This window comes from Salminus brasiliensis, chromosome 7, assembly GCF_030463535.1.
Source record: "Salminus brasiliensis chromosome 7, fSalBra1.hap2, whole genome shotgun sequence".
Classification (NCBI taxonomy): domain Eukaryota; kingdom Metazoa; phylum Chordata; class Actinopteri; order Characiformes; family Bryconidae; genus Salminus; species Salminus brasiliensis.
This window is the reverse complement of record NC_132884.1, coordinates 38,315,810-38,329,404: the sequence shown is the minus strand read 5'-3', so window position 1 is coordinate 38,329,404 and position 13,595 is coordinate 38,315,810. Positions and strand designations below refer to the sequence as shown.

At 41.9% G+C, this 13,595-nt stretch overlaps 1 protein-coding gene across 1 annotated transcript; it reads left to right on the top strand.

Moving 5' to 3' along the window:
* The first annotated feature begins 2,507 nt into the window (after positions 1–2,507).
* On the top strand, positions 2,508–12,313 carry nudt3b (nudix (nucleoside diphosphate linked moiety X)-type motif 3b). Its single transcript, XM_072684871.1, has 5 exons — positions 2,508–2,777; positions 3,750–3,860; positions 6,482–6,526; positions 6,839–6,923; positions 8,650–12,313. Exons 1-5 carry the CDS (start codon positions 2,679–2,681, stop codon positions 8,844–8,846), a joined length of 537 nt encoding a protein of 178 aa, XP_072540972.1. The 5' UTR covers positions 2,508–2,678; the 3' UTR covers positions 8,847–12,313.
* Positions 12,314–13,595: the final 1,282 nt, after the last annotated feature.

Genomic DNA, 13,595 nt, shown 5'->3' with positions numbered 1-13,595 from the left:
TAATACTGAGGGAATCCCCCACTACAGATCTGACCACTCGAGGCATGGACTCCACAAGACCTCTGAAGGCATCCTGTGCTATCTGGCACCAAGACTACTAACGATAGCAGCAAATCCTTTAAGCCCTGTAAGTTGTGAGGTGGGTGGAGCCTCCATGGATCTCATCAATGAGCCTCAGGTGCCCATGACCCTGTCTCCAGTTCACCGGTTGTCCTTTCTTGAACCACTTGTGGTAGCTTCTGACCACTGCATACTAAGAAAACTCCACAAGACCTGTCTGATGTTTTGGAGATGTTCTGACCCAGTCCTCTGGCCGTCCCAGTTTGGGCCTTGTCGAAGTGGATCAGATTCTTACGCTTGCCCATTTTTCCTGCTTCCAACACATCACCTTTAAGGACGGACTGTTCACTTGCTGCCTAATATATCCACCCCTTGTCAGATAAAGATAATCAATACTGTTCACTACACCTGTCGGTGGTACTAATGTTATGGCTGATTGGTGTATTTACTGAATGATAAAGGGTGTGCACAATTATTTGTGAAATATAATTATAATTAAGTCCTCCTTAGTTAAAAGTGGCGGTATGGCGATACACTTAAGAGTGTGTGGAGGTGTGTGTGGTGCAGAGACTAGTCCCTGCGCACAAATGTATGTATTAGAGCAGTTTAGTGATTTTTATGCTAATTTACACACCACTGCCTTTATCACTACTCTATCAGTTAATGGCCAGGTTCAGTTGGTGTGCTAGAGCAGAGAAATCCCCAAACTATCCCAGACTCCAGCCCTCAGCTCCTTACCCCTGTTTTATACTAACATGAATTTGATTTGAGGCCTTAAAAATAAAGAGAAGTCAAATACAACTGATTGTCTAGACAAAAAGAGAAATATCTGATCTTGAAGATTTGTAATGAGAACTATGAAGATGTAAATGAAAACAATGAAGGAAATAAAAGTGTTAGTGTCCCCCCCGCCCCCCCACCCCATGTTTGTGTGGGTCCCTCTGGGTCATCCAGTTTCCTCCCACCAGCCAAGAAGAACACACATGGTAGATGACCTGACTGCGCTAAATTGCCTCCAAGGTAGGAGTAACACTCACTAACGCTCCACTGTTCCATATGAAGTCACTCTCTGTGCTTCCAGTTAAGGGTCAAGGTATAAATTCAAGGGACGCCCTCTTTGCTTTCAGGCAGAGGAATGAATAAATGAATGAATGAATTAATTAATCAATTAATCAATTAATCAATTAATGCATAGAAATGAATATAGGCTAGAGTGATGCCTCACTTCCAGGCCTCTTTGGCAGTATTTCGGTCTTCTCAGCTGCAAAATGAAAATGTGTTTTTTGTTCACAGGGTTTGGGTTGAAACTGTTCTCTAAAGAGACTGGGCCTAAAAATTGCCCAAAGTCTGATTAGAATAACCAAATATAACAATTTGCTGAAAAGCTGAAACTAAATTTGTGGGGTGTTTCCTTCATTGGTGTGGTGTGCTCTGGTCACTCACTGTTGGTGGTTTTATAGCCCACTCCCCCTCCACAATAATTCATCTGGGACAGCCCAGTGAGTAGGGAGTGGACTGAGATGGGGGGGAGGGTGGTTTAACGTTTGATGTAAATTTATTATTATGACTTTTCTCAAGAACATATTTCTATAAAATTCGTATGAGGATTTTGGTGAATGAGGCCCATTGATTCCAAGTAAGCCCCGGACCCACTGCAACACTGACACTGAGGAAGAAGTGGATAAGATGATGGATGGATGGGATGGATGGATGGGCCACACTATGTTTGAGGAAAGCAAAAATCTGAATTTCCAACACCAAAATGTGAAACACAGAGGCGGTAGTATCATGGTGTGAAGATGCCCTACTGCTTAGGGTCTGGAAGTGTCATAACATGACAAGGATTAAGAATACAGGCCATAATTGATAGCTAAATCACCTATCCTGGTCCAGAGCGAAGATGGTCAACCAGCTTGACCATTCTCCATACAGCATATGCTAGTGGGATTGCTTTGCTCCAGTGACAACCACAATCACCGTTTGTGTTGGACACAGATGGAGTTTGACCACACACATACACAGCCAGACTGTTAGCACATGTGCCCAGAGCGGTGGGTGGGCAACCGGTTGGAGCAGAGAGGATTAAGGGCCCAACGGTGGCAGCTTAGCGAACCCGGGTATTGAACCCACAACCATCATCAATAACCCAGTGCTCTATCCACTGAGCCACCACTGCTTTGCTTGTTAAATGATCATTTTTTATGCCTTGATGAAGGCATGAGGCCTTGTAGAAATGTAGAAATCCTCATAATTTCTAACTTTTTTTCATCACAGCTGTGTGTGTACATGCCTGTGGGGGTGGAAGTGGAATAGTATGGCAGTGTATTATGAGAGGCTCCCATAGACGTGCTGCTTAGGCTCGATTCTCGATTCTGCAAAGCCGGCTACGCACGTTTTCGAGCGAGGAGCCACTCACAAAGGTTCCAGCTACGCTCACGGCGTAGCAGTTTCAGCAATGGCGTCTATGGCTGAGATGCGCTTGGCTTTGGAAAAATGAAGCGTAGAAGAACTTATTTCTTTTATTGAAAACGCGGGGTTTCCTTTAGTGAACTTTGCGTCGGAAGGCTGTGTCATCTCCTGGAGGTTCGAGCTGTGATTTTAGTCCCTGTCGTACCGAGATGATGAAGCTCAAGTCTAACCAAACTCGCACGTATGATGGAGATGGGTATAAGAAAAGGGCCGCTTGCCTGTGCTTCAGGAGCGAGACCGAGGAGGAGGTGAGGCCGGGGATGGAGGGATTGAATGGGCCGTGATCAAGACGACATACTGTGTCTGACTCATAAAATGTGAATAAAATGTTCACAAATCTCGGCTGCACTTTAGTTGCAGATACGCGTTTTGAGTTTATTAAGAAGGAGCCAAGTGCAGAGATTGAACGACTGTCTGTATAATGGAGTAAGCGAGCGGTATCTTAGCTGGCAGAGGTAGCAGATCCAGGTCCAGAGCGTAGGAATCCACCCCGGGATTTCTCCCCGGCGCAGTTCCAGCAGCGGTGACGCGGTTGGAACGAAATCCTGGGCTGGATTCGTAACCTTCTGGACCCGGATGTACCACCTTTGTTAGCTAGTGCGGTTTGTCAGCCTGAGCAGCCGTCTGCTCGCGTACCCGGGCGGATAGCGCGGGCAGGCGGACCGCTAGCGAACTTCTGCCCAGCTCAGAAATGTTAGACGGTACCGTATATATTTTTGAGACCAGGGTCACTGCGGTTTGAAAATGTCCCTCGTTTTGCTGACCCCGTTTGTGAGCGGTGGTTGCGCAAAACGAAAAGACGGCTATGCTAGCTGGGTAGCACTGAGCGAGCTAGCTAACCTAGCTGACCATGGCACTACGTTATACCAAATAGGCTAATATTGAACGTCGTGTTTTAAAGTATCTAGCTATATTAACCCATGTTGTTATTTATAATATTTATAATATTTATAATATTTAAAAAGTACAGTGCTTTAACTCTGGGGCTTTAATAGCTAGCCCAGCAAAACTCCATGTTTGTGTCCTCCTTGTTTGTTTATTATGGCTGAACAGCAAGTTGAGCAAACTTGCCATGTTATATAAGTTTAGATCTCATTTTAGCCTATTTCTTTGTTATATAGTGCTATATATTATATGTAAGCTGGTTAGCTGCAAGACTGGCTGTATCAGATCCTGCTGGGTCAGCTGTAATGTCAGTCTGCTGCTGTGTGTTGATTCAGGTGTTGCTGGTGAGCAGCAGTCGACATCCAGACAAGTGGATCGTCCCAGGAGGGGGAATGGAGCCAGAGGAAGAGCCCAATGTTGCTGCTGTCCGAGAAGTTTGTGAAGAGGTCAGGCCGGTCGTTCCTGATGTTGAACATCGAATTTCAGTCCATTTATTGCACTAATTACTAATGCAGTACAAATCAGCAGTGGACTTCGGACGCTGAGTCATGACACGGCCTTAAAACGTTACAGTTCAAGTCCACATTTATTTATTTATTGGCGTTTTTGACAGCAGACGGAAAGGGGGTGTACAGAGGTGCGTGCCCGAGCCCCAAGTGTTAAGTAAGCCAGTAGCAACAGTGGCAAGGAGAGACTCCCACAGAGACTCAAAAGGGGGTCCCGTTCTCCGTTGACCGACAATGGATCGGAAGTAAAAACAGCAAAACAATGAAATACGGAAATGACTAATTGATGACTACTGAAACCAAATATTAGCCAAAAGTCTTATCAGGGGGAGTGGGTACTAGATCTATGATTGCCACTATGGCATAAAATCAGAAAGAGAAACTCTGAGTTGCCACTGGTGGGTGAATGGCACATCCTAGGTGGTGATCCAGGAGATGGTCTAGAGGGTCTTCAGCGTCAGTCTTACATCAGCATCAACGCAGACAGGAGGGACAGGAGGTTCAGGCGGTTCAGCTGGAGTGTAGTGTACAACTGTGTTAAAAGTATAAGATCATAGACAGGCATGTTTGATGGGGCTGGGAATTGAAACACGATCTTAATGCTGTGAAAAACCTTGTTCTGTACCCTCTAAGCCACCCTGTATATCGATGGAAACCCTGCGTTTAGAGTTCTGTGCTACTGAATAGTGGGACTCTGTTATATCCTTGTAGCTGTTCTGAGCTAACCCTGATCTTCTGCTCTTAGATTCTTGTGATGGGCAGTGATACGCATCACTCATGTGGAGAGGGAGATCACGTTACAGTGGAGTGTTAAAGGGCGTTAAACTCAGATTAAGCACTGCTCATTACTCTACACCCTGGCTGTGCTCCAGTTAGGCAGAAGTCCAGCAGCAACACCAGGCAAAGCCTCCTTGGGCCTCTCAAAATGTAGACTTTTGCTCTTTGTGGGCTCAAGATGTTGGCGTAATGTGCTGGGAATAGAGCTGGTAGAGTTTGTCCTTCGGTATTGTCAGTGTTTACACCAATATTCCATTGACCTGTTCAGACGTCCAGACCACCCGCGGTCGCCATTTGCTAAATCACGCCCTTTCTAGTTATTAATCGTGGTGGAAACTTGGAAGTGAGAGAGAGGCTTTGCGGATGATACTCCCTGTAATGCTGGTGGTCACAGTGTCTGTGATATGTCATTAAATATTGATATCACTTAACTTAGGGATAGAACTCTTGACCTGTAGTTACCTGTAGTTTCGGTGTGATGTTAAGAACAGTCAATGCTCCTCCAAACAAACAAAAGCCAGATAGAAACCTTTTTTTTTTCACTAACATTGATTGTGGTAGAAACAAATGAATGTGCAGGTGTCCAAATAATTTTGTCCATATAGTAAATTAAAGTGAAATGTTGCCATACCATTACAGGTGAGACACCTCATGGACCTGGCATGTTTAGCTGGCTGAAGAATCTCCACAAGGGGGCGCTAGATTAGATTCATTCATTACATTCCTATAGGTTTTTGGGCTATAATTGTCCTGCAGTCTCCAATATCGGTTTCATTACGTGATGTGACATTTAGGAAGCATTAGGGAAGCAGAAACGTTGTTGGAGTAACTAATTGATAATGACTGCATTTTGTAATCAGTTTATTGGTCTTTATTAGTGCTTGGCAGTAAATAATTATGTTTTTAGAATCACAAAATACTGAATCAAATCTTGACCTCAGATTTGAAAACATAAATAAAAATTATACACAATAAAAATTGAATAAATAACTAAATAAAGTTTTTGAACTACTTTGCATCTAGCAAGTGATTATTTACCTTAAAGCCTAATCTGCTCATTATATTCCCAATAATAAGTTGACTGTTTGGTTTTCAAAACTCTGAAAATAGTAAGAAATTGGTGGGATTCTCTTTTGGGTTGCAAAGTTACCATGCTATGCCTAAAACCAGTATACCGCCTCAACCCTAGATATTTTTGTGTTTGTACCAATGATCAAAATACAGATTTGCTTGGGTGCAGATACAGACGATTTATTGCTGAGCTGTCTGGTTAAAAATGACAGCAGCCTTAATGGGGACAAATATTTATGTACTTGTATTAAATGCAATGTTTTGCTAATTTAATCACTAAAATCAAACAAGTCTGTATGTGTATTAATTGGCTTACTAATATATAATTAATTTGTTCTGGTCCTAACTTGAATTGTGTCAAAGTAACAGTGTGGCAGAGTATAAAGGGTGAAGTGACATGGAATAATGAAAGTGATGAGATTGCAAAAAATATATATATAGATTTTAATACAACATGAGAAACTACACTGTTTAGCATGAGTGGTATGGGACTCAGAATTCCTAGAATATTTTTCAAGGTTTTAGTACAAGTTGCCACTTTTTCAGGACTGGATTAAACCCGGTTCAGACTGAATTAAACTGTTTGTGGGATTTCTGAGTTGATGGCCTCTTTTACTTGCATAATCAAGGGGCATGTAGGAGTTCTCCAGCATTCAGCTTTGCTTTTCATGCTGTTAAAACTGTGTGCGTGTGTTTCTGTTCTGTTTTAACAGGCTGGTGTGAAGGGCACTTTAGGAAGACTAGTAGGAATATTTGAGGTGAGTTACACTAATAGCAGAGAGCACTAATAGCATAGCTTTTGTGACCAAATTAAACTAAGAAATTAAAATTACAGTTCCTGATGTTCCTTGTGTTTCTTGGTTGAGCTCAAACCCTAGGGGATCTGCAGTGTCTCAGTACAGGAGATATAGATAAATAATATACAGCTGCTAAGTAATTGGTGTCGTGTTAAAAGTATTCACAATATAGGAACACGCTGCTGCTCGTGTTTAATTAAATGTGTAATTAATTACCTTAATATTTGTGACTTTTAACATTTGAGGTTTTGAACGACTTTTCTTCCTGTTCAGAATCAAGATAGGAAACACAGGACGTATGTGTATGTCCTCATTGTAAAAGAAGTACTGGAAGACTGGGAGGACTCTGTAAACATTGGTGAGTACCTAAGTGTAATTCAGAGAATAGGCCCATATTATTGATTCATTTTAATACAAATATTGAACTGTTTTATATCAGACTTATGGACTGTGTCTAAGTGAATGCAGGACTATCTGGTAGATTTGGGCAATATTGACAGTTTAGTATCTTATTTGCTTTTACGGCATTTGTCTGAGGCTCTGACCCACAGCATCTTGCGTGTAAATCATGCTACACAGGTAAGAGAATGTAGAGTAATGCCTGGCCCACACTACAGGAAAATCGGGTCTATTTTGAGGCAGATTTGCTCTTCTTGTTGAATGCCGAAAGTCTCCCGATTTCAGGGTGATGGTTAATAATGATCTTCACAGATTGTCCTGTAGTCTGTGGTGTTTATAATTCAATCTTTAGTTCCGGATCTTCTCCCAGAGCAGTCGGTCCACCAATGAAACTATAATATTTACGACTCTAAAAAATAATGGCTTTCCGATATCATGCTGCAGTACTCGTATCTTCCAAGGAGTATTTATTTTCCTGTTTTCCTCCACAGTCTCGTCTAGTTCCTATTTACAGAATGTTTTAGTGCTTAGTTTGATTGTTTTTCTCCCTCTTGCTGTCCACTGCATGGATTTAACTGAATAATGGAAAATTGAAAATGTCTACAGAAGAAAACAATGAAGATTCTGTTAAAATGTAATGTAAATACTAAAGACTTTCCTAAGTGAATATATACATATATTATAAAAAAAACTTTTATTTAAGAACATTGGGCCTTATTCACCAACCGTTCCTAATAAGAAATTTTCACCTGTTTTCTTATGTGGGATTTGTTCAGTTTACGAGTACAGTGGGATCCATCACTGTAAGAGCAGAGCTTATGGGCTCCAATTGGCCTTAGCCGTCTAAAGTGCTGCCACTGTGGCCCAGGGGTCACGAGTTAGAACCCTGAGGCAATGCTGCTTTGCCATCAGCAACCAGGGTCTCAGAGAGCACAATTGTCCCCTCATCACTCTTAGACGATGTTTGCCAGCGTAAGCCTCTGTTAGCTGGTTCGGCAGAGCTGGGGCCCCGGCGCTGTCTTCCGAGTGTCACTGCATTGGTGGCACTTTGACAAGAAGAGGTGCCTGGCTTTGCATGCGTCCGAGGAGACCTGAATTTTGAAAAAGTGAAAATCTTGACAAAAAATAACGCTTAAAAATATGACAGACTATTTGTTAGAACTTTTCTTAAGAACATTTTTAGGGAGATATTGGTGAAGGAGGCCCTATTTGATCAACTTCTTAATGCTTTTCTTAAGGTTTTTCATAAGGGTTGTATTCCTATGTGTGAATCCAGCCCCTGCTGTAGCTTCATTGATTGGATAGTCTCGTTCTTAGTCAAAGTTTCTCAAAAGAAAGCTTTGGACGGTGCTGAAAAAATTGAGCATTTATAGAAAGTAAACAGTACCTATTTCAATAAGCTGTTTGGAAGCGTGCAGTAGAAATTGTGTTCACTGCAGTTAATGGTCAGATCCTGGGAGTAAAGTGCACAAAATAGAGTTGAACAGATATTGCTTGGTAACATAGGCATTGTTTCATGGATCTAACGCTTTCACTGGCATCGCTAAAGTTGAAAAGCAGCGTCAAGCTTGGTCAGTACCACAGTACACCGGTGAATGGCCAGCACTACTACTACTACTACTACTACTACGGTGTAGCATTAACCAACCTCACTGAGAGCACTCTGCCTCCTCTTCTGTTGACAGGGAGAAAAAGGGAATGGTTTAAAATAGACGATGCCATACAAGTGTTGCAGTGTCACAAGCCAGTTCAGGCCACCTACTTCGAGGCTCTACAGGAGGGCTGCCTGACCAGTAACGGGACGCCCCTAGTGGCCACGATAGGCGGAGACCTTTCGCCCACCTACAACATTAATCAGAGCTCTGTCTCTGATATCAGATAACTAATACACAACACTGACACTCCGGATGCTTCCGCCACCACCACTCTCGCTCTTATTCTTTCAGTATTCTTTCTTTTGTTTTCTTTATGTTTTGTCTCTCTCTCTCTCTCTCTTTTTCTCTCTCTTTTCCTTTTCTCTCTAAAAATGGTTTGCCTTGCCAACCCTCTTTGAGTGCCAGGAAAGTGGCACAAACTTGACAAGTGTTGGGTAAATATTCAAAAACACGTTTTTGTAAATGTAAATTTAATGTTTGTCTTTACTCTGATTTCTTCCCCACCTTACAAACGGACAGTTGCATGAAATGCCCCTTCCCTCTCTCCCCCCCCCCCTTCCCCAGGCCTCGCCTCTGCCCTCTCCCCTGCTTCCCTGCCCCTTAGTGCCCTCTGTGTGGCCCATGTGTGAGGTTAAATGAATGCAAGAACTACTTTTTACTGTTGTGATGTAAATACACATAGCCTAGTGCTTACGCTTGAGGCTTTCAATATTTCTACGCGTTCATTTTCCTGTATGTGAGCGTGAGTGAGCACGTATTGGTGTGAGAGTGCCGGTGTTATGTACGTGTTTGTTCTCCGAACCACCCCACAGTGAGAAGGAAATGCTTAGCTGCCTGAACGGATGGAAATGTGAGAGGTCGGTCATTTTGCATGAGCACTGATATTTATTTGTCTTATGAGTTTGGGTGGTCTGATGATGAATGTTCAGCCTGTATTTGGTGTCAGTAGGTCTTTTCAGTACTCTTCTTTCTCCCATTTATTTGCCCCTTTTGGCATTTTTGTAAATATCTTGTGGGCTGACGAACTACACACAGGAGGCTTAATTAGGCCTGTTCCCTGGCTAGTAAGTGGAGCCTGAGTCCTTGAGGATGCTGATCCCTTTTTAAAGGATGGTTAAAGTCAGCAATCAGACATGTAGGGAAAGCCAGCCGTTACCAGACATAGTTGATGCCCTTCTTGATGTCCATCCATTGGTACCCATGTTAACATTTCTTAGCCAGACAACCCATCTGAGTTGAAACCTCAATCAAACCTCAATCCAAAGGCTATAGGAGCATGCCTGTGTGTTGCCTGGCCAGCAGCAAGACCTAGATGTTCATTATGGTTTGATTTGAGAAGGTCCTTGAGGTTTGGCTTGCTGTTGGTAATCTCTCATGCAAGCTTTTGTTCAATTCAGTGCTTAGAGGGTGAAAGCATGCCAGCAAGCAATGAAGGATAGAAAACTCACCAGTTCCTAAGTTTTCAAAGACAGAACCACTTGAAAGCAGATTTCTTTTGGGGTTGAGGTGTTGAGAAGTCTGTTGACCGAGCTGGATGTAACCTGAAGGTTTAATGGAGAAGAACCCCAGATAGGCATATATCAACTAGAACCCCATTTGTATCTCCTGTTTTCTCAATTTCTTAGTATCAAGCAGTTCACCTTGATGGAGGTGTTCTTGTGTCCGTTGGAAGACTAGTCCCAGAGCAGTGAAGTGAAGACTGTAAATGGGCCCACCTTTTTTATTATTTATTTGTTGAGACCCTAAATCAGGCAGAACATACTGTATGTCCAAGACACTAGCCTGAGAAGTTCTGCGTCAAAGCACACTGGGTAATTTTAAGTTCAAAACGCTGAGGGCACTTTTAATTTTGGTCCAAGGTAAACCTCCCTTTGAATGTTCATGTTTCCAGCAGAAATCCCCACACGCCTAAGTTGTCCCTCAAATTCTTTTAAGCTTGTAAAAAGGCTCATGTCAGCTGCATGAAGGCACAAGTATTTAATGCTGCCTCTTGTTAACTGTGGTTCTCAATGGAAGAGTTGTATCTCATGCCGTGTTGATTTGGGCAGATGAAGGTGTTACATAGCCCTTATTTATATCTCTACGTGATCTTCTCAGTAGTCCATTTTTCTTCATCTCCTCAGAGAAGTGTTGAAGTGCTCCATACCTGCTTGACGGCAAAAACGAATACGCTGTTTGTAACACGATGCAGAGCTAAACAAGGCTTGTACAGATGAGACGTTGTTTTAACATAAAAAAAAAGCCCCGCCCCCCTTTCCTCTCTTGAGTCGTCTAGTAAGTCGTCTTAGCCTGGCTGCTTACCTGCCCTTAAGACGGCAAGCAGCAGTTGGCGCGATACTGTGAATCTGGAGCCACTGTAGTTAGCCATGTTTCTTTCTCATTTCCTTTCTGTATAGGTCAAACATGCAAAAATACAGAGTCCAGTACGTGTGGTTTGATGTTGGGTGTGATACACGTGAATTTCTGCCCATAGATGATGAAAAAGTCCCAAGCAGGATGTCTGCAAATCAGTTTTTCTCTTTTTGAGCTGTTTAAGATGATTGGCAGCTAAAGCAGTGGCACTTCTGATTTGAATTGTTTCTAATAGATTTAAGCATGATCAATAAATCTTAATCTCCAAAAGCGATTGATTCCACTGACCACTGCTATCCGCTCTGCCACTGCAAAACATCCTGATTAGGACTTTGATGGCTGGTTTCGTTGACCGTAAGCCTAATCCTGGACCACACAACATTTGTGAATGGAGATTCTGTGTAGTCCAGGACTAGGCTTAATCCCTGTCTGGGAAGCAGACTGTATGGGTGTGGAAATTAGTGAGCAAAGCGCCCATTATTCATTCAACCACGAGTTTAATAAAAAAAAAAAGGCCACGATAATGCAGTTGATTCAGGGAATTCCCAAAGTTTGATTAATCGGTTGTGTAATACATGATTTTGTTTACATGACTAGCCTAATTAATGTCTTTCCATCAAACACTAAAATCACAAGGTAGCAAGGTTGATCAACGTCCCCCTTCTCCCTTCCGAGCACCTTTATTAGCTGGTGTGACTTTGAGCCTTTCATTTCCTAGAAAGTGGTTGCTTTTTCTTTATATATATATATTTGTCCGAAGCCCAAATCACCTCTAGAAACATCCCAAATGTCCTGTGATGAATTTCTGACTCCTTTCAAAACTAAATCTCTTCTTAAGAGTAGCTGGAGATGCATGTGGAATAGACACCGTTGTAGCAATCCTCCGACCCTGTTCAGATCCGACGCTAAAGTCTATATTCCACAAAGTAATTCGCAGACCCAAGTCGAGCTGTAAAATTGACTATGCTCAGTCTCTCACCCTCTATTGCACCTTACTTAGCCCGGCATATCGCATTAGACCCTGAATGTAAACTTTTTCAAGTTGCATCCAAAAATAAAACAAACAAAAAAAAAATTTGATTAGATTTAAATAGATTTTGTCCCGATTAAATCACGTTGGAAATGTGTGTATTGAAGAGATGGCCTATAGGAACCAACAACATGGAGAACATGAAAATGAGATGCCGCTTGTCCAGTCCCTTAAAGCTGTGACCCTTTTCAGTTGAACAAGCATACCCTTCACTGGAACATTTTGCTTTGTGATTTTTGGGATTGTGGAATATACCAGTATGAGAATGTAATATAAATGTGCCAACAAATAAACATCAGTATTTCACATGAACATTTCAGTGAGTCTTTGTTTACAGATGTATTGTATAATATCTCTTAAGCGACAGATATAACTGTTTTCCATTCAAAATTATTTATGAGGTGCATACAACTAGGGTTGGAGTAAATTACAGGGATCTTTGGAAATATTCCAAAATATAAACTTTTAATGAAAATTATGAGAGTTTATTGAAATTAATAGGAAACATTGGATCACTTAAGGGAACTATATCATACACTATCAATGTACTGTTTTGTTTTTGTCAACAGCAGACATGAAGGCATAACAATACAAATAAATTTACCATGGGAATAAATGGGTAATTATGGAAATACTCAAAGCTAAATGAGAGAAACTTACATATAGTTGGTAGAAAATATACTGAAGCATAAGTTTGGCTAAAATAATTGCTATTTAACCGTTTTGGAATCATATCTAAATCATATCCTCACTGAAGGGCTTGTGAGACCACACCCCCTGCATTCCCTGTTCATTCCTCCATCACATGTACAGCATATGTCCAGATCATTTGGTATATCCAATTATTTTATGCAAGTTTATGCTTTAGTATATATTTACCAACTATGTGCAAGTTTCTTACCTTTAGATTCAAATTTCCCAACTTTGAAAATTCACAAAATATTGCAAGCAGATCCAGTTCAGAGTCCAAGCCTCTTTTGATCAGGTGGCTCCTTTGAGCCCTGATGAAGGACGAGAGGATGAGCAGCAGCAACAGATCAGAGTTTCCATCTCCGACTTTACATCTGTAAGATGGACCAGCGAGGTAGGAGTGTCTAATAGAGTGGACTGAGTGTTTAAACACTCCAGCAGCACTGCTGTGTCTGAGCCACTTGTACCACCAGGTCAGTCAGTGTCACTGCCATGCTGAGAATGACCCACAGACAGTACTACGCTCTGCTCTGTGGTGGTCAGTCCTGTGGGGTCTGGAGCATTGAACAGGGAGAAAGAAGGACAAAATATGCAAAGAAACAGATGGATAGTCTGGAATTATTACTACACAGTGCTTTTCTGTGGAAAGTGGGGTTGATGAGATTTTCTTCTTCATTTTGGATCATTTCTATTGGTCCATTCATCATAATTGTTTTTTTTACAGTGTAAAGAACCAGATGCCAGATTCACAGCAATTTAATATTAAGCTAAACATTAAAGCAACCTGCTGTGAACAGACTCATCTTACCAAACCCTAGACATCTTTCACTGAATGAAATAAAGGTAAAAGTGCATGTATTAGTCACTGTACAGTGAAATGTGTCCTCCGCATTTAACCCATCTG

Excerpts from the sequence above, each read along its gene's own strand:
- nudt3b (XM_072684871.1), top strand. The coding sequence starts at position 2,679 with ATGATGAAGCTCAAGTCTAACCAAACTCGCACGTATGATGGAGATGGG. Across the intron at positions 2,778-3,749 it reads GGAGCGAGACCGAGGAGGAG|GTGTTGCTGGTGAGCAGCAG; the intron begins GTGAGGCCGGGG and ends GTGTTGATTCAG. Across the intron at positions 3,861-6,481 it reads TCCGAGAAGTTTGTGAAGAG|GCTGGTGTGAAGGGCACTTT; the intron begins GTCAGGCCGGTC and ends CTGTTTTAACAG.